The 23,475-nt window shown below is 46.3% G+C and overlaps 1 protein-coding gene across 3 annotated transcripts in view; it reads right to left on the bottom strand.

Annotated features, from left to right (window-relative positions):
* Nucleotides 1–23,475, bottom strand: part of ATF6 (activating transcription factor 6) — a 1,455,481-nt gene that overhangs the window by 711,015 nt on the left and 720,991 nt on the right. For all 3 annotated transcript variants that reach the window (XM_078686796.1, XM_078686788.1, XM_078686804.1), the window contains one exon: nt 9,361–9,546. In XM_078686796.1, coding sequence (XP_078542922.1) covers nt 9,361–9,546 — 186 coding nt within the window. The remainder of the gene's footprint in view (nt 1–9,360; nt 9,547–23,475) is intronic.

Below are 23,475 nucleotides of genomic sequence, written 5' to 3'. Positions count from 1 at the left end.
TGTGATCCCAATGCGGCTGGAAAGGGACAGTGGCAGATTCTTCCATTTTTGGATTCTTTCTTCTATCCATGTAATTATTCTACCATAATTGGCTGACCAGATATCCTGTATGTTCCTGCTGATCCATATTCCCACGTAGCATGTTGGTCCGTCTGCCCGGCTATCGGGAATTCGGATTCAAAGATAGCGGTGCCATCCGTCAACGGGAGGACCGTAGACTTGGCCCAGTTGATGTGGATCCCTGAAATACCCCATAGCGCACCAGTTCTCTGATACCCCCAGATAGTCAACTGGTTGAGTACCTAAAAAAAGGGGGAAAGAAGATAGGTACTGCCTACAATTTTGCGTTGCCCGCCCTCACAGATCTGGAAAAAACAGAGGCCACATGGGCACAAAAATTGGGGGATCCGGATGTCGATATAGACCTAGCCCTAATATTAAGTAACAAAGTATTTCGAGCAGCAAATTTAAGATCTCAACATTATAAGACGTTGTTTAACCTATACTATACTCCTGCGAAATTGTATGGGTGGGGACTTAGAGAAGATGATAAATGCCCCAAATGCAATTCAGGTCCGGCAGACCTATTGCATATGTTTTATGACTGCCCTAATCTGGTCTTAATTCGCAGTGAAATAACTTTATTTTTGGAGGGGCTGCTAGGTATTAATATCAACCTATCCCCTACCCTGGTTATTACAGGGATAGACAATAAATATAATGTTGAGAGAGATACCCAAGCGTTATTGTTCATTGCAGTAGCGGTATTACGAATTCTTATCTCGGCTGGGTGGAAGGACACCGTTGCTCCTACATTTCAAATGTGGCTATCCAGATTGTTAGGTATGCATAATTTAGAAGCATGTCTATATGAATTTAAAGGGAGGACAGCTCGAGAATTTGGTAGAAATATTTGGGAGCCTCTGAAGAAATGGAGGAATTAACAGAAGAAAGCTTTTTGATTACAATATTTATGAGTGTTTTAAGCAGATTAATGTATTTATAATAGTAATATGAATTCCCCATGAGCTATGTATGTACGTATTTATATTATTTCTGTACTATGCTGACTAACTTATTGCATATTTGGAATTTTATATATGTATAATTTTTCAACTGAATATGTTTTGGATTTTAATGGAATTACACCTTATTTATCAATAAAAAGAAAAGAGGGAGGGAGTGATCCCCTCTGCAGTGCCTCCTGGTATACCTCCAACAAGCAAGGGGCCAGTAGAGATGTGTATTCTTTATAAAATGCAGAGGTAAGCCCGTCTGCCCTGGGTTCCTTCTCTCTGGGAAGACTCTGGATGATCTTCTGAATATCTTTCGTAGTTAACGGTTCATTCAGATATTCACAATGTGCTCTACCTAGCCACAGCAACTCTATTGAGTCTAGGTGGTCTTCAATTTCCGAGTCTAAGAGGCCTGTCTTGGAGGTGTAAAGGTGAGTATAGAAATTTTTCATTGTGTCAAGTATTTCCATTTGTGAGTGGACCGGTGGCACGTCAGGTGGATGGAGTTCAGTAATGTATTAGGAAGCCCTAAGTGGTTTTAATAAATTTGCCAACGGCTTTCCAGGTCTGTCCCCCTCTCCATACTTGCAGGCTTGTGCATATATATGCAGAAATTTGGTTTCCCTTTCCACCTCGTCTTGGAATTCTGTCAATTTTCAGTGCAATCTAGCCAGTGTTACAGGCGCTTGGGATTGGAAGTATTGGCATTCTAAATCTTGGATCTCGCTCTCTATTTTCAAGAGACAGTTGCGGGTGTCTCTTAGCACTCCTGACTGCAAAGCTATGCAAGACCCGCAGATAACAACTTTAAAGGTCTCCCATGTTGTTTCCACTGAATCTACTTCGCCTGTGCTGTGTTCAAAGTATTCAACTATTTTATTGCTAGTCTCTTCTCTGAATACCGAGTCCAGGCGTGTGGAGGTATTTGGACCTTGAGTGCTATGGGTGTGTGATCCGATAGTGTGTGTGTGGGGGGTAATGTGTGACTTTGTTCGCCCATGAGTGGATATCACTAGACGGTAGCCAGAAATCCAGTCTGGACCAGTCCTTATGTTGCTGAGATATGCAGGTGTCCTCTTAAATTTCAGGAGGAATGCTCGCCGGGTGGCTACCAGCTAGTGATCGTCCATTAGGGTGCGGAGTGCGGCAGCAAATTGTGGGTGATGTGAACGAGCTGCACCCACTCTGTCTACATGTTCAGATAAGATAACATTAAAGTCCCCGCCCCAGAGTATCACAGTATTCTCCAAGGTTTGGATCCCCTGCCACACTCGGCTGAAGAAGTCAGGGTTGTCTGTGTTTGGCCCATATGAGTTTTCTAGGATAATGTGCTGCCCGTAATGCCCACCCTTCAGTATAATATAGCGGCCTTCTGGATCTATTGTGACTCGTTCAGTTGTCCATGGGAGACCTTTGCAAATTAGACTCGCAACCCCCCGTGAGTAGTTGGACTAGGCTGAGGTTTAGACATCGCCCCATCTGCTGGACTTAAGCCCGGGCATGGATGAATCAGTCAAATGTGTCTCTTGTAAGAAACAGATGTCGACTTTATGCCTGGACAGGTAAGTGTGTACTAGTCACACTTTCCTATAGTCGTTCAGGCCACGGACATTCCAAATGATGCAGTTTAATGTTGCCCTGCTAGCCTGCGTGGCGTTGTGTCTGGTCAAGGCTAGGGGTGGATAGCTCCACGTATGGTCAGCTGTGTGTGGTGCTGGACAAATAGAAACATGTACAGGGGCTGTGATCACCTGTACAGTGTCGATGTGTGTCTTTCAGCTTGATGAGCCCATACAACAGCAACATCCTCAGAAGGACATTTTGCGGTATAAAACAACAACTGAACCTGCCCCACCCCAGAAATCACAGTGAGAGGTGCTGTTAAAGAGGTATTCACCCTCCCGTTTCCAACAGGAGCTCCGGATGATCTTAAGTCTTTTCCCTGGACAAAGTCAGGAGAGCCATTGTTTCTGACCAAAGATTTACCCTTACCTCCCAGCCTGTCGACCATTGCCGGTAGTGTCTGTCCCTTGTCGGCTGGAGTTGGGATAGCAGGCGAGGGCTTGTCCGTGCTTGGAGGGTGAGTCTTCTGAGCCCCGGACGCAGCACCCTTCAGATCCGCCTCCTGCTGACCGCGAGTAGAGCTGCGGGATTTGAGAGCGGCAGCCGCCGCTTTCGAGAGTACTTTCGGCGGCGGCATCCTTTTTTTTTTGGACAATAGCGTTAGTCGATAGCCGGGAAAACAGCTGCCAGATCAGAACGGAGAGTTTTTACTCTCGGGACGCCAAACCAGGTGTGTTGCGGAACGAAGCACACAAGCAGCCCGACAGCTTCCGAGGGATACCAGCTGGTTGTAGTTCAAATAGAAGGTTAGTGCTATGAGCAAAGTGATCGCTTTTCCACAGCTGACAGGTGTTAGGCCATATTAGATAAGACGGGTGGAGCAGTCGGTTCAGGGGGTCCGCTGCAGCTCAGGAGAGCAGAACGCCGACTCACTCGACCGAGAGCACGGCCGCCATCTTGCTCGGGTTTAGCCGGGGTGGGTGGGCCACTTTGGGTGGGTTGTGGGGTGGTGTTGTGGTGGTGGACGGAGATGACCAGATTTCTCATTAACAGTCGGGTGTATCTTTTAAATGTATTTGAACTGACACAAAACTTTGCAGTTAGTTTGGTTGTAATCTTGTATGTTATAAAATGCTCAATAGGTCTCTTTAGGGCTGTCTTTTCTTTGATCGAATGTTATGGCTGTTTCTAGACTGACATGTGCAACCTGGAACATTTGTGGATTGAATGACCCTAAAAAACACAGGATTTTTAATAAGTTGTTGCAAGTGATGCAGGTGGATATAATCTGCCTGCAGGAAACTCATATTCCTTGGGGTAATCGGGCTTATCTTAGATTTCTGGGCTATGAATTAGTGGCTTGTCCCCCGACAAACCTCCACAATCAGGGGTGTCGCCATCATTTTGAAAACTGGGTAGGGCGTGTTAAAAGAGTAATACAAGACAATTTTGGAAGATGGTTAATAGTAGAGTTATTGGTCAATGGTCGTTTGTTTTCTATTTGCTCGATATATGCTTCTAATCTCGACGACCCACAGGTCCTGAGGAATTTAAATTTAGAGTTAGCCACGTGGCCCCATCTAATGTTTTTTTGTGGGGATTTTAATATTAATATCCCTAGTCATTTAGATATAGCAAAACATAGTATATATGTAGGACGAAAGCCCCAAGTCTATAAGGCGCTTCGGACTCTTCTAATAGAACATGGCCTGACTGATCTATGGCATCACCATTATCCAAATCAAGAGGGCTATACCTTTTATTCAATACCTCACAATAAAATGGTACGCATCGACTATGTTTTTACTTCTCTTCAAATTGTGGGGTCTGTCAAGATTTAAATTAACCCAAGGACTATATCTGACCATAATCCTATTATCTTTAGTTGTCCCTGGGACTGTCCTGTTAATCAAATTAGACCATGGACTTTTGACAGGAAACTCCTATTAGATAAACTATATCAGGAACAACTCACTCGTTGGATCTCAGAGTTTTTTGCAATTAATGCCGGTACTGCCTCGGTTGGTATCGTTTGGGACACATTCAAAGCCGCATTGCGTGGCGAAACTAAAAGATTTGCTTCCTATCGTTGGCAGTCAGAACAGCAATTGGTTAAAACTAGACTAGCAGCTCTTTAACAAGCTGAACCGGATTTAACTCTTAATATTTCTATGGGGGAAGACTTAGCAGCTAGTCTGAAATCAGTTGATATAGCAAAATCCAACTTATTAGATCCTTTTTATAAAGATATAGCGATCAAATATTTCCAATTTCGAACCAAAATGTATGAGTTGGGGGAAAATTCCGGCAAGGTTTTAGCAAAACGCTTACAACAAAAGGCTGTAGCCAGTCAGATCATTAGGGTCAAAGATCAGTCCGGTATAATTCAGGACACAACTAGTGGCGTTGTAAATACTTTCGTTAATTTTTATTCAAACGTATATACAGAAGACACGAATATAACTCTACAACAACAAACCAGCTTATTTCAATTTTTCCAGCCTATGGATACTCAAAAGATCACAGATGAACAGAACCAAACTCTGGCGGAACCTATCAGCTGGGAGGAAGTTGTTATTGCTATGAAATCCATCTCTAATGGTAAAGCCGCAGGGCCAGACCTCATTCATCTTGAATTCTATAAAACTTTTGCACATTTATTCAAGCACCAAATGTTAGAAGTCTTTCGTCTTGCCCAGACTGGGTTAGTTCCTGATTCATGGCGACAATCCACTATTGTTCTTTTTAGAAAGAAAGGCAAGGATGAACTAAACCCAGCATCATATCGACCCATAGCGCTAATCAACACAGATAGCAAAATCTATTCAAGGATACTGGCTTTTCGGCTAACCCAAACAATTGTTCCTTTGGTCTCCATTCGTCAGCATGGGTTCATTCCCGGCCGGGATACTACGGACCATATCAAGCGTGTAGTAGCCTTATTAGACTGGGCAAAAGTTACAAATTCTGCGCTCGGGGTGATCCTGTTGGACGCCGAAAAGGCGTTCGACAGGGTCTCCTGGGGGTATTTATGGGGTGTTTTACGTTGGAAGGGCTATGCACCAGAGTTTATTCAGGCTTTACAAGCATTGTACATATCCCCAACTGCCAAAATCCGTATCTCTGGAAGTGAATCACAGTATTTTTCTATTAGCAGGGGCACCAGACAAGGATGCCCCTGCCTTCCTTTTGCTTTGTTTATCGATCCTTTTTTATGGTTAATAGAGAAATCTCAGATCATCACTCCTGTTACAGTTCATGGAATTGAATATAAGTCATTGGCATATGCTGACGATATTATCGATTTAACTGATAATGTGGTCCAATCTTTTTCTGCATTGGAGACCCTGGCAGCTCAATTCGGTTCAATTTCTGGATACAAATTAAACATCGCAAAGACGCAAATTTTACAATCTCCGGCTATGCCAATTTCTCATGTTCCTACAACTATGGAGGCAACATACCTCGGTATTCAAATCTCTCCTGATATAGATCAGATTTTGGATCTGAATTATTCCCCCATTATTGATTCACTCCACAATAAATTAGAGCGGCTGGATCATTTACATCTTTCATTATTTGGCCGATCTAATATTCTCAAAATGTTTGTCCTCCCTAAATTTTTATATCTTTTTAGATCTATTCCACTTTTAATTCCCACTTTAATTTTAACAAAGGCAGAAAGGATATGTCAACGATTTTTATGGTCATACCGTAAATCAAGGAGGGCAGCTAAGTGGACCTGTCTTCCGCAAGATCGTGGGGGGTGGACAGTCCCGAACCTAATGTATTATTATTGGGCAGCTATGGTACAACATTTTGCCGTTCCATTATTAGGTGATGAAAAAGTTTGTCGCCATTTTCATATTCCTAAACTCAATTATTATACCCCATTAAATGCCTTTCGAATACTCCCAACGATATTTCAAGAAGGGGTTGCAATTACGTGGACAGCTCATGGTTTGAAGGAGATCGGCGACTTAGCCGATCTCGGGCAAATGGCATCTTTTGTTTTTTTGAAGGAGAAATTCCATTTGCAGTCCAATCATTTTTTCAAATATTTACAATTGAGAAGTTTCCTTGATAAAAAGCTTCCTCTAAATCCAATAATGTTCCAAAAAATTACTATTGTTGAATCTGTTAGAAAGAAAGTAAAAATTGGCAGTCTATATCAGTCTTTTCTATTGCAACTTCCTGATGATTTAGAGGACCAGAATAATAAGTGGGCGACCAAATTTGGAGTACCTTCTATTGATTTAAAACTTCCTCTGTTGTTAGCCAGGTCTGTTTTGGTCTCAGGCTCTCTTCGCTCGCAAAGTTACATGGCTATGTTTAATCTTTATTATACACCCGCAAAACTTGTTAGATGGGGGGTTGTTAGCGGGGGCAAAGGGTCGTTTTGTGCAAGATGTAAATTTCCGTCTGCAGATTATGTTCATATTTTTTATAGTTGTCCGGAGCTATCTTCTTTTCTTAACCAAATTGAATATTTTCTTACCCAGATTACTCAAATTTCAGTTAAAATCTCAGCGGAAATGGTAATTACTGGCTATGAATACTCTATGGCCCATGAAAAAACAAGACATTTACAAGCGTTTCTTTTCATTGCCATGGCTATGGTCAGACTTTGTGTTACAACACTCTGGATAAATCCTGAACCCCCCACCTTTTGTCATTGGAAGGCCAGGATGTTGGCCTGGTTCAAATTAGACACTGCCGTTCAGGCTTTCAGAGGAAAGAAAAGACGTCTAACTGCTTCTAAGAATTGGGCACCATTTGAAAAATGGTTGGCAAATTAATAATGTTCTTTTTAAAATCATTATTGTATAATTTTTCATGTCTGAATCATGTATGATTAATGTTGTTTGATTTAATCTCTCTCCTACCACCACGGGACAAAATGGGGGAAAAAAATTCAATAAATAAAAAAAAAATTAAAAAATGAACCTGCCCCACCCACCTCCCACACCTAACCCCCAATAAGGTTGAGTACGTAGCCCTCCCATACCCTAATAACATTTCTGTAATTAAAGAAAAGCCCAAAGGCTACATGGGAATTATCCCAGGGTGAAGGAGGAGTCGCCGGCATACACCCCTGCCAGTTTAAGGCAAGGTGGCCGAGCTCAGACAAATTGCAACTCGTGCCACTGCATTGATAGTGTAAGCAAAACTTGATAACACAACATTAAGATAAGAAGACAAAGATGCATCTGTTGTAGGTCCATACTGGGTGGGTCATAACAAACAAACAGGGAGAACCCTTAATACAAGTGTTTGATATTGTAATGAAACCTGATTGCGCCAATATCTCAGGACAGTATATTCAATCATTGTCGCTCAAGTGGCTGCCCCGACGATGTGTCATCTGCATGCTTCGGGCTGGTCGTTTTTTTGCCGCCTGTTTGGCAAATTTTAGCATGGCCCTCGCATTCGTGAATATGAGAGGCTTGCCATCAGTTTGCACTCTGAGTTTTGCAGGGTAACTAAGAGTGTATTTAGTTCCAGATTGTTGGAGCAGTTTCTTGGCCGGAACTAATTTTCGGGGTGCCGCCTGGACCAGCTGGGTGAAGTCCGGATACAAGGATATTGTATTGCCCTGGTACTGAATTGAGTCCTGCTCGTGGGCCATCCTCACTACTGTGTTGGGAGGTCATTCCCAAAAAAGTCCTTCAACATCGTTTCCACGTACTTCTCCATATTCAGTATGTTGGTCGTCTCCAGGATTCCAGTCATTTGGACGTTACTGCACCGGGATCTGGCTTCCAAATCCTCATTTTTGGTCTTTATAAGGTTGAGAATCGTATCCATGTGCAGCATCTGCTCATGCGTTTCGGCTTGGCAGTCATTGAAGTCAGATACTTTGGTTTTAAGGGCATCAATTCGGGTTTTATGCGACTCCACTCGCTGGGTTACTTGGTCCATGTGTGCAGCCAAGGAGTACAGTTTAGAGTCAATCGCCTGCAGGCTGGCTTTAACATCTTTTAGCATGGATCATAAGTAGTCTTCTTGCATGGCGTTCATAACGACTTCTCCAGTCTCGTTGGATGTCACAGGGCCACCCTCCTGCTGGTGTGTCACTTGCTTGTCAAAATTCAGTTTTGGCTGTTTAATGTCTGCATTGCCCATGGCTATGTTGACTGACGGGCAGGCCGTCAAGCGGACAGGCGCGCAGGGCCCACTTTTTTTTTTTTTTTTTTTTAGTTTTTTTATATAGCGCGAACTAGAACCGAACCGAATCAGTTATCAGAGCGCTTTACATTGCACAAGTTACGTTTTTTTTTTTACATGAGGACACACACTTTCATGTTTTTTAGGCACGGGGAGATTAAGTGATTTGCCCAGAATCACAGGAGGTTTTGGCGTCGTTACCGAGACTCGAACCCAGATCCCCAGGTCCGAGGTCGAGCGCCTTAGCCGTTAGGCCAACTCCTCTCCCCCACTTCAACGCCGGTCCCTCTGCACGCGGCACCAGAGGGATTGGGGCAAGGTTAGATGGTTCCAACCCGTGTTCACGTCTTTTTGATATTTTCATGGGTCTAATGTCCCGGTTCACCGCCTCTCAGTTCGCCCTTATGTTGTTGCCTTATTATTTCAGTGCCAAGAAACCTTTGATTGATCCCAGTGATCATATACCACAAACCTATTAACAGTGTGAAATCATATCTGGATTTCTATATCATAATTTCTAAGATGACTCATGTTATTCTTTCCAATGCACGCCCAATTTATCCTTATTGTAAATAAATGTATGTCTAGATTATCAAAGCACACCCGCTCCTACCTCAGACTCTATGACCTCCAAAAGTTTCTGCAGGGATCCGTTTTCCTTCTTGAGTTTTTCATTTTCGGCAAGGGCAGCTTTCAACCTGCACTCCATGGCCTGCATGTATTCCTTCTTCTTCCTGCGGGACTGGAAGGCCGACTCCCGGTTCTTGATCATTCTCTCTTGTCTTCGTATGAAGCTGGCCTGCAAAGACAAGGAAGGGAGGCAGACATTTAGAAACATTGTGTTATGTTTAACACGTTTTGTCATTTTCCACTTTATAAAGCATCATTTACTTCTACTGACAGCATTAAGGAACCATGAGCTAAAATGTGTCACACAAAGAAAGTTGCTTCTATAAAAACAAATACATGTTCTATCATATATTCACTAACGGTATAAAGTCCATGCAATCTTTTCATCGTCTGTGCAATGAATTATCAAGCACACATTATTTAGTCAAATGAATCATAATGTGATTTGCATGTTTAAAATGCTGTCTAGATAAGTTAACAAGTTTAATGTTGGCTTTGTAATAGTTGATTGGAAATTTCAATCTGAAATAGGTCCCAAAGACTTATTTTGACCTATTGTGTAAAAACTGCATACCCCTTACTAATATTAAACCCATCAACGCTTTCGTAGTCATGACTATCTGGCACCGGGGATGGGCAATATGTTCCATCAAAATGTGAGAATTCCTTTATGGAGATCTAACCCTGCTTACTTCAATTCTAGCTCCCTCCTGTTGGACTCTTCTCAATCAGACTTTCGTCCCTCCCATAGTACAGAAACCACCCTTGTAGAGGTAGTTGACTCACTCAGTCTTTCCCTGGACGTAGGCACACCAGCCATGCCGGTCCTTCTCCACCTGTCAGCGGCATCTGAAACTTTGTCACATACCATCCTGATTCAATGACTTCATGAGATGGGAATTCATGGCACTGCACTGGATTGGCTAACAGACTTCCTTAAGGACAGGACTTACAAAAATGACACTTGGTCCTTTTCAATCTAATACTCTGAGTTCCAAAGGGCTCGGCCCTAAGCCATACACTTTTCAAAATTTACATATCTCCCCTTGCTCAGCTGGTCAAGCCCTTTGGATTTGAAATACTCTCATATGCAGAAGACAAACTAGTCAAATAACTTTATTCAGAATCTTTTTATTGATCCATAAAAGTACATCAATTAAAAAGTCATATAATAAAACCATGATCAAATACATTACAGTTTAAAATCTCATTCAATATGCTGTTAAAAGTCCATTAGTAAAAATCATCTTACTTTTCTCAAAATTAAAGTTATTATCAACCTGGGGTCATCTTTCAGTCATCTTTATAAACTAAATTATCCAAAGGTACAAGGGATTTCCTTCTATTTATAGCCCAGATTATGTATCCTGCAACAGCTCGACATGCTAATTCATTATCAAGGGTGCATATAAAATTCATGGCATCCTTATAGAAGAAGAGTTTCTTTTCAATAAAAGGCGGTGAACATGGCAGCCGGATAAGACGCCCGGTCGCGAGCTCCGTTCGACCGAGGTATGAAATTCTTTAAGAAAGGACTCCCGCACTAGTGAACCTCAATAAACTTCAATCAGAATGATAACAGGCAAACTTTAAAAGAAAAACAGTATGTAAGGGGGATAACGTACCGCTGTTGCTGCAGCATATGCGAGAGAAGCTGACCTTAAGCTGCCGCTCCCAGCACGGTCTTGGAGCGGGAGGGAGACTAAGCGAGGAGTGGCTTTCCAGCCAGACAAAGACTTACTTGACCTGGGGAGGTGTGTGGGCGGAAGCCGCGGAGAGACTGCTTTGCAGTCGGAAAGCAACAGCCCGACTAGCTTTCAGAGGACCCTCTGGTAAAGTTTGGACCTACTCTCCCCTGAAGAGCCAGGACTGGAGAAGGTGGAAATCCAAAGTGATCTTTCCTCTACGTGAATGAAAACGGTAAGAGGGAGAGGGAGGGGAAAAACCGGGGTAGCGTTAACTGTTAAAGCTCCAACAAGAACTCAAGGGGAGAATTCCTTGCAGTGAACAGAAACAAACTCAGCTTCTCTGAAAGTTCAAAAAAGCCCTCCCAAAAAAGAGACCCCTGTCATACTATTAAAGCAAGGATTTTCTTATGCTCTAAGAAATAGACCTTTTGCAGCTGAAATCGTGGAGAAGGCAAGTCAGAGTATACCAGGGGAAGTTCGAGAAACTACACCTGCAATAATAACAATAAAAAATAGTAGGAAGGGGGAAAGATCTAAAGTTCAAAAGAGAAGGGGTAGCAGCGTGGTTATATCTACTAAAGTTGCAGAATCTGATCAAGCCAGACAAGGGGCAAAAATAAAAGTGACCCCATCTCTTTTCGCTCCTTCTTTAAATTACAGGAAAAGCTCCCCCACAGTTTTATAACCTCGGAGGAAGAAAGTAGTACCGGGGGGTGAAAAACATGCAATCTCTAGAACCAACAGCTGTGGAGGAGCAATATTGACGCAAAATCGGTTTCATGTACTAGCGGCAGAAAACCTTGCGAATGGGGGAGTAGGACCTCAAGAGGTCCTCCAAGGTGGCTTAGGTACGGATGCCCAGAGTATATCCCAGGTGGTCTGGGGAATAATTCAGACCGATCATGCAAAACGGCGCAGATAATTTGCTAGAGACATTAATTGCAGAAAGGAGACCCAATTTTGCAAGATCGGAAAAAAAACAAGAAAAAATTCAGGCCACATGCGTGTCAAAGGTTAACTTTTTAAGGGACCGAGTGTCGGTAATGGAAAACATGATGGAACAAACTTGGGAAAAAGTAAACATTTGCCAAGAGGAAATTTATAAGATGAGAATAGACGAAAAAGATCTTAGAAAAAAAATCTAAATACTGGAAAATAATTTGTGAACATTGAATATCCTGGAAGGCTGGGAAGGGCAAAATATAAGGGGTTTTGTGGTGAAAGTATTGACTGACTTTATTCCTGGACTAGATGAAAAAACCTTGGAGGAAGATATCCAAAGGGTACATAGAGACCCCTTAGGTTAGGCAGAGTGAAGAAAAATGCTCTGAAAATTCTTGTGATTTTCAAAACTCATACATTGAAATAACAAATTCTGAGTGATGCTCTAAAGGCTGGTAATATTACAAAAGAAGATTACAGCTTCAAATTCAAATCTGATCTGTCACGAGCTACACAGGACAAACTGTGAGAGCTGGGAAACTCCATGCAGAACCTCAGGTCATTGGGTGCAACAGTCCAAATGAAGTTCCTAGCTGTACTTAGGATCATGTGGAAAAATCAGACACACAATATCAGGGAACCGAAGGAATTGGAAAAATTAATAGAACAAATTAAAGTGCAAGACAGGGAGTCTTCTACAGTGTAAGTAAGACCTAGTGACAATGGTGCTCGAAATAGGACAATAGTTAGTCCAATGACAGTAGAGAGGGTTCTCAAGGGGAGTGAGGGGGGGTTTAGGGGGGGGGTGTATGCTTATTTTTTAAGGGCAGAGTATTCTTTTTTTTGGGTGGGGAGTATTAGGGAAAAAATCTAAAGAAAATTGTCTGATATGCAAAATTTAAAAGTAGTCAAGATCCCAGTAAGATGGGCAGGCTTTGGAAGGTGGATGAGGATGAGAGAGTAAGACTAGATGACTGAACCTTTGGGCAGAACTAAAATAAAGATCCTATCTTGAAATGTAAATGAGCTTAGAGTGAGGAGAAGTCTTCAGAAATTTTTTGAATACTTGAAATTAGTAAAAAGCCATATTATAGTTTTACAGGAACCACATCTTTTAAAATTGGATCGAAATTATAAAACATAAAAAATGTGTGGAGAGGTATGTATGTACAAATCAAACCTGCATTAAGCATTAAGGGAGTGTCCAACAACAAATGCCTCCGCCAACGTACACCAATGGGTCAAAATAACCTGGAGTAAAGTTGCACAAAGTGTCAAACATTCACTCACGTAGTGTATACTTTAACACTCAACTACAGGCAGTGGTGTGTAGGCTTAAAAAGAGTATACTACGGTCCTATCTACTGCCCACAAGTGGAACAGAAGTGCAGAAAAATGTGAAAACAAGGAGAGAGCGCCTCACGGTAGAAACACCCGAGGGGGTTCCTGGCCTGAAATTGCCAGTTTACCCACTTATCATCATCGGTCGCTCTCTCCTTGTTGTGACAAACAAGCAGAGAAAAACACCCAAAATATTAAAATTAAATAGCCAACTTATATTGAGTGCCGTGTGTATAAACAACCTAATTAACCACTGATCTATATCTAAAAGTAACAAGTGAGTGTGTGCACCTAAAACCCCTGCAATGGCCAGGACGCGAACAAACTGGCCACCGCTGTTAAAATGAGGAGCCACTTGCTGGCGGTGATAAGTTTATTCTGCTGCTGCAAGTAGTCCCAATTAAAAATGGTTCAGATTATACCATATTTAGAAAATGCCAACATGTTTCATTGCTATTGTTTCAGCAAATTCATCAGGGCAACAAACGGGGTTTCAGAATCGGCTGAGCAGGAACACTAAGAACCGAGCGTTGCTGGTTGCGGTCGCATATATATAATTTGCATCGCCTGAGAGCACGTGATCTGTCGACACGTTGCCCCAATGGACTGATGGTTGCTGGTATGCAGCCCCTTGGCAGCCATCAGGTCGTCTGAATTGAGAAAAATTAGAGACGATTCTGAAACCCCGTTTGTTGTCCTGATGAATTTGCTGAAACAATAGCAATGAAACATGTTGGCATTTTCTAAATATGGTATAATCTGAACCATTTTTAATTGGGACTACTTGCAGCAGCAGAATAAACTTATCACCGCCAGCAAGTGGCTCCTCATTTTAACAGCGGAGGCCAGTTTGTTCGCGTCCTGGCCATTGCAGGGGTTTTAGGTGCACACACTCACTTGTTACTTTTAGATATAGATGAGTGGTTAATTAGGTTGTTTACACACACGGCACTCGATATAAGTTGGCTATTTCATTTTAATATTTTGGGTGTTTTTCTCTGCTTGTTTGTCACAACAAGGAGAGAGCGACCGATAATGAGAAGTGGGTAAACTGGCAATTTCAGGCCAGGAACCCCCTCGGGTGTTTCTACCGTGAGGCGCTCTCTCCTTGTTTTCACATTTTTCTGCACTTCTGTTCCACTTGTGGGCAGTAGATAGGACCGTAGTATACTCTTTTTAAGCATACACACCACTGCCTGTAGTTGAGTGTTAAAGTATACACTACGTGAGTGAAAGTTTGACACTTTGTGCAACTTTACTCCAGGTTATTTTGACCCATTGGTGTACGTTGGCGGAGGCATTTGTTGTTGGACACTGATTGAGTGGGGGGCCGCCTCCTCCTTCTTAGTTCCTTTCCCCCTCGAGCTCCTTTTGTTGATTATAGCATTCAGGGAGTGGTCATAATCTTTAAAAAGAATAAAAAATAACAATATTAGATGTTGATGTGAAGGGAAGGTGGGTAGTCTTAAAAATTACATTAGAAAGCAACCAATACGCAATCACTGGCTATTATGGACCAAATACAGACGATCCAGTGCCGCTCCAATCATTATATACTCAACTAATTAACATACCTGCTCCAATTATCTTGGGAGGAGATTTTAATTTGTTATTAGATCCTAAAAGTGACAGGTATCCTCCAGGGAAAGCTTTAAATCTTCCTAAAATTAGGGAAATGGCTGAGCAGATTCAGGGAAGATTTGGGCCTGGTAGATGTTTGGAAGAATAAGTTTGATCCAACTAACAAATTCAAAAGTATGGTCATGCATCAAGAATCGATTTTTTCTTAATAGATAAAATGTTAAGTAACAGCGTGACAAAAAGTTGAACATGTACCAGCCCATTTATCTGACCACTCCCTAGTCTACACAGAGATAAATCAAGACGATTCTCAGGGTGAACTAAGATGGACTGTAGACCGTACTCTTCTTTTAGAGGAACAGGTTATCGACAAATTGAAGTTTGTAACGGAAGATTATTTTCAGAACAACTCTATCAAAGGAACATCTACACAGATAGTTTGGGATACCTACAAACGATGATTAGGGGCACTCTTATTGGTCTGGCAGTTGAAAGAAACAAGGAGATTAGACATAATATTAATCAATTAGAGTCAGACATCCTAGATCAACATGGAAAGTTGGAAGTGGCGATCCTTGAGGCAGAACAAGAGAGAATAAGGGAAAGAATTGTTAAGAAGAAGTGTGATTTGTCAAACTTTTTGGAAGACAGGGTAAGGAAAAAGTGGGAAGTCAGTAGCCTGTCAAACTACGAGTATGGAGAAGGTAGCGGGAAGCTTCCTGCTTGGAAAATAAAGACTAACACTAATAGGAATAAAATCATGGCAAGTCAAGGAGAACCCCTGAGTAGCCAGGGTGTAGCTAGACAAGGGATAGAGAAAGCTTTCACAGACTTTTTTCAATCCCTATATGAAGAAGACTTGGCGGTCTACAGTAATTTAGTGGATTCGTATCTTAAAGAATCGGTGATCCCAAAGCTAGAGGCTGAGTTACGTGATAGATTAAATACAGAAATTACTGTTGAGGAAGTGTTGGGAGCTCTAAAAAGGATGAAAAGAGGGGCGGGCCAAGATGGCGGCGAGAGCAGACTTGTAACTTCACTGCTCCCGCCGACGGCCGTTTCTCAGCACCGGTTCTGGCGCTCCGGAGTCCTCTGTGCTAGACCCGTGGGCTGCCGGGACTGTGGACAGAGCGGAACGGGGCCCGAGATCGCGCCGAGGGAGGGGAATCGCACCCGCCCGGCTGCCTGGCACTCGAATGCTGTGGGGCGCCCATCCCCCACAGAGCCAGAAGCGAGGCCCGACCCCGAGCCCGTGAGGAGGGCCGCGCTGCGGATCCCGGAGCCCCGGGCGCTGTGAGTGCAGAGCTGCTGCTGGTGTGCCCCGGGTGAGTCCGGCTGTGTGCTGCACCGGCGCCGTGAGCACCGCGGGAGGAGAGCGCGGCGAGGTCCCGGGGCATCAGAGACCCGGAGGAGCGGCGGAGCTGCGGCGTCACGAGGGGAATCCAGGGAGCCGGAGTATCGGCCGGAGGTGCGGCGGAGACGGCCTGTGACACGGCCGTTGAGAGGCGGCTTGCGCGTGGGGCAGAGGAGTGCTTCAGTGGCGAAGGGGGCACCCCTCACTGACGGGCCTGCACAGGAGAGCTGAGGCGGACCGGGTGTGACGCATGGGCCTTGGCCACATCGGTCAGGCGAAGGAGGTGAGGCCTCGAGGTGTGCCCCGGCGCGGTGAGGCGCCATTGGGTGGCTTTGCCTGACATCTAGGGTCACGGCTGCGGTGAGGCCAGTGTCAGAACTCCATCGGACCGTGAGCCAGGGCAAGAGAGGAGGCCCACCGTCCCGAGAACTGGAAAAAGGTGAGGAGGACACCGCAGGGGCCGTAGGCGACGGTGGTGAGAGCGCCCAGAGGTGGGTGTGGCCCTCTTGGAGGTGTGTGGAGACAACCAGTTGCCCCAGGATTTGCGAGGCCGGGTGCGGAGGGACGACGAACGGGTGCTGGCAGTGCGCAGGGAAGACGACCGCGCCGGACGTGGCCGGTTGGCGGTGCGGATACTGCGGCAGATCAGAATCGCCCTGCAGGTGCGGCAGGGAAGGAGGCTAGGCCTACAGTCCAAGGGGCCATAAGATGACGACTGGCAGGGGAATCCGCGGCAAGACGGTGAAAGACCTTTTTGCGAAAACGCAGACCCCCCCACAAAAGGACACCGCGGTCCCAGGCCCGAAGAAAATGGAGCAGAGCACAGACAACTGGTCAGAACCCATCACAAAGGTGTTTTTGGAATCCCTCTCTACTTCCCTACGGGATGATATCTAAACCTTCAAAACTGAATTTACCAGCGAAATTAAAGAAGTCCGGCGTGAGATGGATGGTCTAGGAGAAAGGGTGGCGGACCTTGAGACCAAAAGCGACAATAAGGACACTGAACTGGTGGCTCTACAGCAAGAAATCATCCGCCTGCATGACCAGCAGGTGGATCTTCGGCTCCACTTGGAAGATTTGGAGAATCGCTCGAGACGACACAACATCAGTATTCGCAATGTTGCCATGTCCGAGGCCACCCAGGACGCGTTTCGCTATGCCAGGGAGCTCTTCAATCATGTGCTGGGGCGCCCATTGGACTCGGCCCTCCTGCTCGACAGGGCACACAGAACGGGACCTCCCAGAGCATCGACGGCGCCCACCCCAGATATACTGGTGTGTGTCCAGGACTTTCGCACCAAGGAGGAGATACTGCAGAGGGCGCGACAGAAGCACCCGCTCTCGTTCCAGGGTACGTCACCATTGCTCTTCCAGGATTTGGCGGCCCTCACGCTACACAAGCGCCGTCTTTTCAAGCCGGTCACTTCCCACCTACAGCAAAAGAACATTCCATATAGCTGGGGACACCCCTACCGTCTAGTCTTCAGGCTGGAGAACAAGCAATACCAGCTCCGATCGGTTTCAGAAGCCTGCAGTCTGTTGGGAATTGAACAGCTGGAGGACGACGACGAGACCCAGAGAGCCGCCTCAGAGACGGCGGAACGCAGGCCCCAATGGCGCCAGCAACAGCGGCGGAAAAGAGTGAAGAAACATCCAGCGACGGAAATTGCAGCGGGCCAGCGTGCAGCGTTGGAGGCAGTGGCCGTAGATGGGGGTGCTGACCCCACAGGGTGAAGGACCTGCGAGGATCTGGTGGCATTGCTACCCGTTCAATTAATGTGGCCGTTGGCGGGAGAGTGATTCCGAACGCACTAGTGAGACTACCCTGTGTTGAGAGACTTTTCCTTTTCATCTCTAGATGAAGGACCACCAAAGTTTGCACCTTGGTTTTTTGGGGGGATGGGGGTTGTAATTGGGGTTTTTTCATGGTGGGGAGGGGGGTTTTGTTGGTACGGGGGGAGGATTCCGGATCCGAGAGAGTGTTAGAATGAGAGAGGGTTGTGAGCTACGAAGACTAGAGGGTCCCGGGTGGTCGGGGCGACTGCGATACAGACTAGGGCTGATGTTTCGACCAATGGCCGGTGTCTCAGAGCATGTATGGGGGATGATTCTTTATGCCTGTGACTGAGTTGTGTGTCCTCACGCTGAATGTGCGCGGGCTTAATAACCCCGTTAAAAGGCGGGCGGTGCTGTCTCTGCTAGAGAATTCTAAAGCAGATATTTGCCTCCTCCAGGAGACGCACTTGCTAGCTAAAGACTGTCACAGGCTTAAGTCCCGTCACTTTCCAACGCAGGTTTTCTCCTCCGCAACCACAAAGACTGCAGGGGTGGCAATCCTGGTGTCAAGGCGATTTAAGGGGAAGATGCCTCACCGGGGGACCGAGCTTAAGGGGCGGCTCCTGTCCTGCAGGTTCTCACTGGGAACTAACACCTTCACGGTAATTGCGGTTTCTGCACCAAATGAGGGACAAGAGAGGTTCTTCCACCAAGTGCTTAATGAGGCGGCGGCAGCACCTGATACACGTTCTGGTAGGGGGAGACCTTAATCTAGTTTTTGACAACCTCCTTGACAGATCAGCGCAGCAGTCCACGCAGGCAGGTACACTATCAGAAGGGGGACTGAACTGACTGACAGAGCTGGGCATGACGGACTTGTGGCGCTCTTTCCACCCGGGTGACCAGGACTACACATACTACTCCAGCGCCCACAAAACCTATGCGCGCCTAGATTACTTTCTAACATCTACCTCGCTTCGAGCGCTTGCGTCTAGTGCGGAGATAGGAGCAGCAGCAATTTCTGACCATGCACCTCTCACTGCAGTGTTCGCCTTTCCGCCGGCGCGCGTTGCTGGAGATTGCGTGATACGTTATTGCATAGGCAGGAGGTAGTGGCAAAAATCAAGGGAGCTATAGCTGAGTATCTGGTGCACAACCATCCAACAGACACTTCCCATGCGACTCATTGGGCGGCACTCAAATCTGTCCTACGGGGTGAATTCATTGCAATCGCGGCGGCAGAAAATGCGGAGAGGGCCCGTAAGAGGGAAGAGCTCTCTTCCCGTACGAAAGAATTGGAACAGGTACATCAAAGGACGGGGGCACCACGGGTGTGGAGACAGTTGCACGTAGCGCGTCAACAGCTGGCAGCACTGGACCAAGATAGGGCAGAATACGTGGCACTGCGGGTGAGACATGCGTACTACACAGGGGGCGACAGGTGCGGGAGGCTGCTGGGCCGCGCTCTCCGTGAGCAGAAACAGCGACACACGGTGCAGGAAATCCGCACGCAGAGAGGGGAAATAGTAACCGAGGATGGTGCCATAGCGAAAGCCTTCAGCGACTTTTATACTGCACTGTACGAGGGGGCTCAACTAGATCCTGCGGACAGTGCGACCTTCCTGGACTCAGTGTCCCTTCCGGCTTTATCGAAAGAGCAGTCGGAGCTCCTTGAAAGGGCGATCCATCCCGAGGAGGTTATTGTAGCGGTTGCGCGCCTCAAACTAGCTAAGGCGCCGGGCCCGGATGGCTTCACCGCCACCTTTCACAAAACTTTCTGCCCCCAGGTTGTCCCGTTACTGACTGCTCTCTTTAACTCCTTCTCAGACCCCGGCGCCATCCCGAGGGACCTGATGGGTGCCATGATATCAGTCATTCCCAAAACCGGGGAAGGACCGAGCACAATGCGGGGCCTACAGCCCTATATCATTGCCTAATGTGGATCTGAAGCTCTACACCAGCATACTGTCGAAACGGTTAGGCCCACTTATGCAGGGTCTGATTGACCCGGACCAAGCCGGCTTTATCCCGGAGCAACAAACGGTCGATAATACCAAAAGGGCGCTCCGCCTGGTGGAGCGGGCCTCTAGGTTAACGGGAGAGTTCATGATGTTGGCGATCGATGCGGAGAAGGCCTTCGATCGTGTCCATTGGCCGTACTTGGAGCAAGTGCTCATCAAGGCAGGGCTAGGAGCAAAATTCCGCACGTGGATTCTAAGTTGCTATACCTTCCCCACAGCGTCGGTACGGGTAAACGGCTGCTCATCACCCACGTTCCCCATTGAACGCGGAACTCGGCAGGGGTGTCCGCTCTCACCTCTGCTTTTCGCGCTGTATATGGAACCTCTGGCGCAGGCCATGCGTACAAATCCAATCATTAGAGGAATTAAATTCGGGGCATATATCCACACGATAAGTTTATATGCCGATGACGTCCTGCTCTCCTTTGCCTCCCGTGCGACATCCTTACTGGCCGGCGCGGCAATCTTGGATGCGTTTGCAAAGGCTTCTAGTTTTAAAGTTAACATGGCAAAGTCAGTAGCCCTCGATCTCTCCCTGGAGGCACGGACGCGGGCTTCGCTGGAAGCGCAATTCCCCTTCCGATGGGGGGACGGTGCAGTCCCCTACCTGGGCATACAACTGGCGGCCACACTGCCGGACACGGTGCGTATCAATTACGCCAACCTTAGTCGCACTATTCGGACAGAGGTCGGGCGGTGGCGTCATCTCCTGCTCTCCTGGCTGGGCCGAGTGGCGGCGGTAAAGATGACGATTCTCCCGCAAATTTTGTACGTTTTTCGGGCTATCCCGCTTTGCCCCCCTGAGGGGTGGATCCGTCGCACACAATCAGAGTTGGCGCAGTTCGTTTGGAACGGGAAGCGGCCCAGGCTCAAGCTGAGGTTAGCGATGCTTCCTCCGGAAGGCGGTGGTTTGGGCCTGCTGAATTTACAGCTCTATTACCAGGCGACCCAGCTCCGGACCCTTGTGGAAGGGAGCAAGTGGGAATCGGAACGACATTGGCTGTTCCAGGACCAGGCGGTGGCGGGGCGTCCGTTACAAGAGGTGCCCCTCTTGCGTCGCCAGCACCGGCCCCCAAATCTATATGCCTCATTTATTACGAGGGTCCCGCTTGAGGTCTGGGATCGAACTTGCATCCTGCACGGCTTGACGACCTTTCCGTCCCCCCTTACGCCTCTGTTGGAGAATCCCGACTTTGGCCCGGGCAGGGATGTCCAGGCATTTGCACGGTGGCGGCCAGCGGGATGCCGGTGCCTCTTTCATGTGTACTCAGGGGAGGGAGTGATGCCTTTTGAAGAGTTCCGGACGGCCTATGACCTTCCGGAAACCGAACGTCTTAGGTACTTGCAGGTCCGACACTGGGCGCTTCACCCCCTGACCCGTGAGGACGCAACACGCAAGCTTAGCAAATACGAATACTGGCTTCTTTCGCGCACCACGGACAAGCGGCTCATCTCAGACATATATCGGCTCCTCTTGGACAGGTACTCGCGCGTTTATAATGCAGGACGGGCAAGATGGGAAAGGGAACTAGGGCGGACTCTGCGCAACAAGGAATGGGAGGACATTTATTACCACGCCCGACACTCGGCCTACCACATGGGGTTGACAGACACATTTACCAAACTAGTAACCTATTGGTATTATACACCAGAACGCTTGCATGAGATGGGCCAAATGGGAGATGCGTCCTGCTGGAGAGGTTGCGGGGAGAGAGGCACCTTGACACACCTTTTGTGGGACTGTAGACACATACAGGGCTATTGGAAATTGATTCTGGATGAGGTGGACGCCCACTTTGAGACGGAGATCCCGCGATTTCCGGCCTATGTCCTGTTGGGGCTTCCTAATGCTCTAACCTACCCATTACGAGCTCGCAGGGGTCGATTGATAGCGATAGCGCTGGGCTCCGCTGTTCAGGTCTTGTTGGTCTGGTGGCGAACCACGCAGGTCCCCACCCTTCAGAACCGGCTGTTGCGACTCTGGTCTGTCCTTGGTATGGAGAAACTCTCCTTGGTGAAAGCAGGGGAGGAGGCGAAATATGCGGAGCTGTGGCAGCCTTTTCTGTCCCTGCTAGCCACTGAATTTCGAGAAGTGACCTGTCCTAGGTATTTAAGATTGCTCTGCTTGTCTCAGGTGAATGACGGAACTGTATAAAGGGGTGAGGTGGTATGTAAGGTGTGGGAGGATGGATCCGGAATGTGGGAGAGGGGTGGGGGGTTGGGGGATAGTTCAGGGGGGGGGGGTGGGTTGAAGTTACGTTTCTTTCCTTTTGTGGCTCTAAGAGCACTGGACAGACTCTGCCGGTTGGACTCGCAGCTCCCGAAGCTTATCGGACATAGTGACTCTTTCGTAAGGTGGAGCTCTGCTGATATTGCTATAACATTGGGCGCATTGTTATCTGCACTGTACCTTGATATTTCTCAGCTGTGTGTAAGAGCCTTTCTTTTTGCAATAAAAAGATTTAATACCAAAAAGGATGAAAAGAGTGAAGGTGGCTGGCCCAGATTCTCTTCCAAATTAGTTCTACGTGGCTCTAAAAGATACACTGACTCCTAAATTGGTGGATCTTTTCAATCATATTCTTAGTTCAGGTTTAGCGCTCCCAAAATCCTGGCATGATGCTACTATTAGTTTGATATTAAAACCGGGTAAACACCCCTTGAAGTGTGAGTCTTACTGACCCATTTCTCTTTTAAATAACAATTACAAAATGTATACTCAGATTTTGGCAACAAGACTAGGGAATACACCAGGTACATTAATACAAATGATCAAAAAGGCTTTATTAAGGGGAGGCAAATGCACAATCTCATTCACCAACTAATTGGAGCCATTGATATAGCCACCCAAGAGAATATCCCACTTACAATCCTTACTTTTGATGCCGCTTAGGCTTTTGACCGGGTCAATTGGGTATTTTTGCACAGAGCAATATCGCATTTTGGTCTAGGTGTGAAATTTATAAAAGCGATAATGAATATATTTGCAGCCCGAATGGAGGAGGAGGATGGACATGTATATGGTGGCAGAAAGGGTCACATACAAAGCAAGAGGGTACCCCCGGAAGTTCCCTAAGATACGGGGGAAATGGAGAATATATCTTGGATTGGATGGTGGCCAGGGAGCGGACCAGCTTCTCACGGGTTTTTTTTTTTTTTAAGTTTTTATTGTTGCATTGTATTACTCATATTTATATTTATCGACAGTCGGTAGTGTAGCTTCAACATTCAGCCACAATCAACCATTATCGCAACTTACATTTTCTGTTTTTATAACTATTAACTAAAAACGCAATTGATTGGATACTTGGCATCGATTATTACAATCATCATTACATTGTTCATGAGCTAAGCAGTAGTATAGGCTGAACATTCTATGACTTGTGTAGACT

Source organism: Lissotriton helveticus, chromosome 1_1 (genome assembly GCF_964261635.1).
Source record: "Lissotriton helveticus chromosome 1_1, aLisHel1.1, whole genome shotgun sequence".
Taxonomy (NCBI): Eukaryota; Metazoa; Chordata; class Amphibia; order Caudata; family Salamandridae; genus Lissotriton; species Lissotriton helveticus.
The sequence above is the reverse complement of the archived record's forward strand: the minus strand, read 5'-3'. Positions and strand labels throughout refer to the sequence as shown.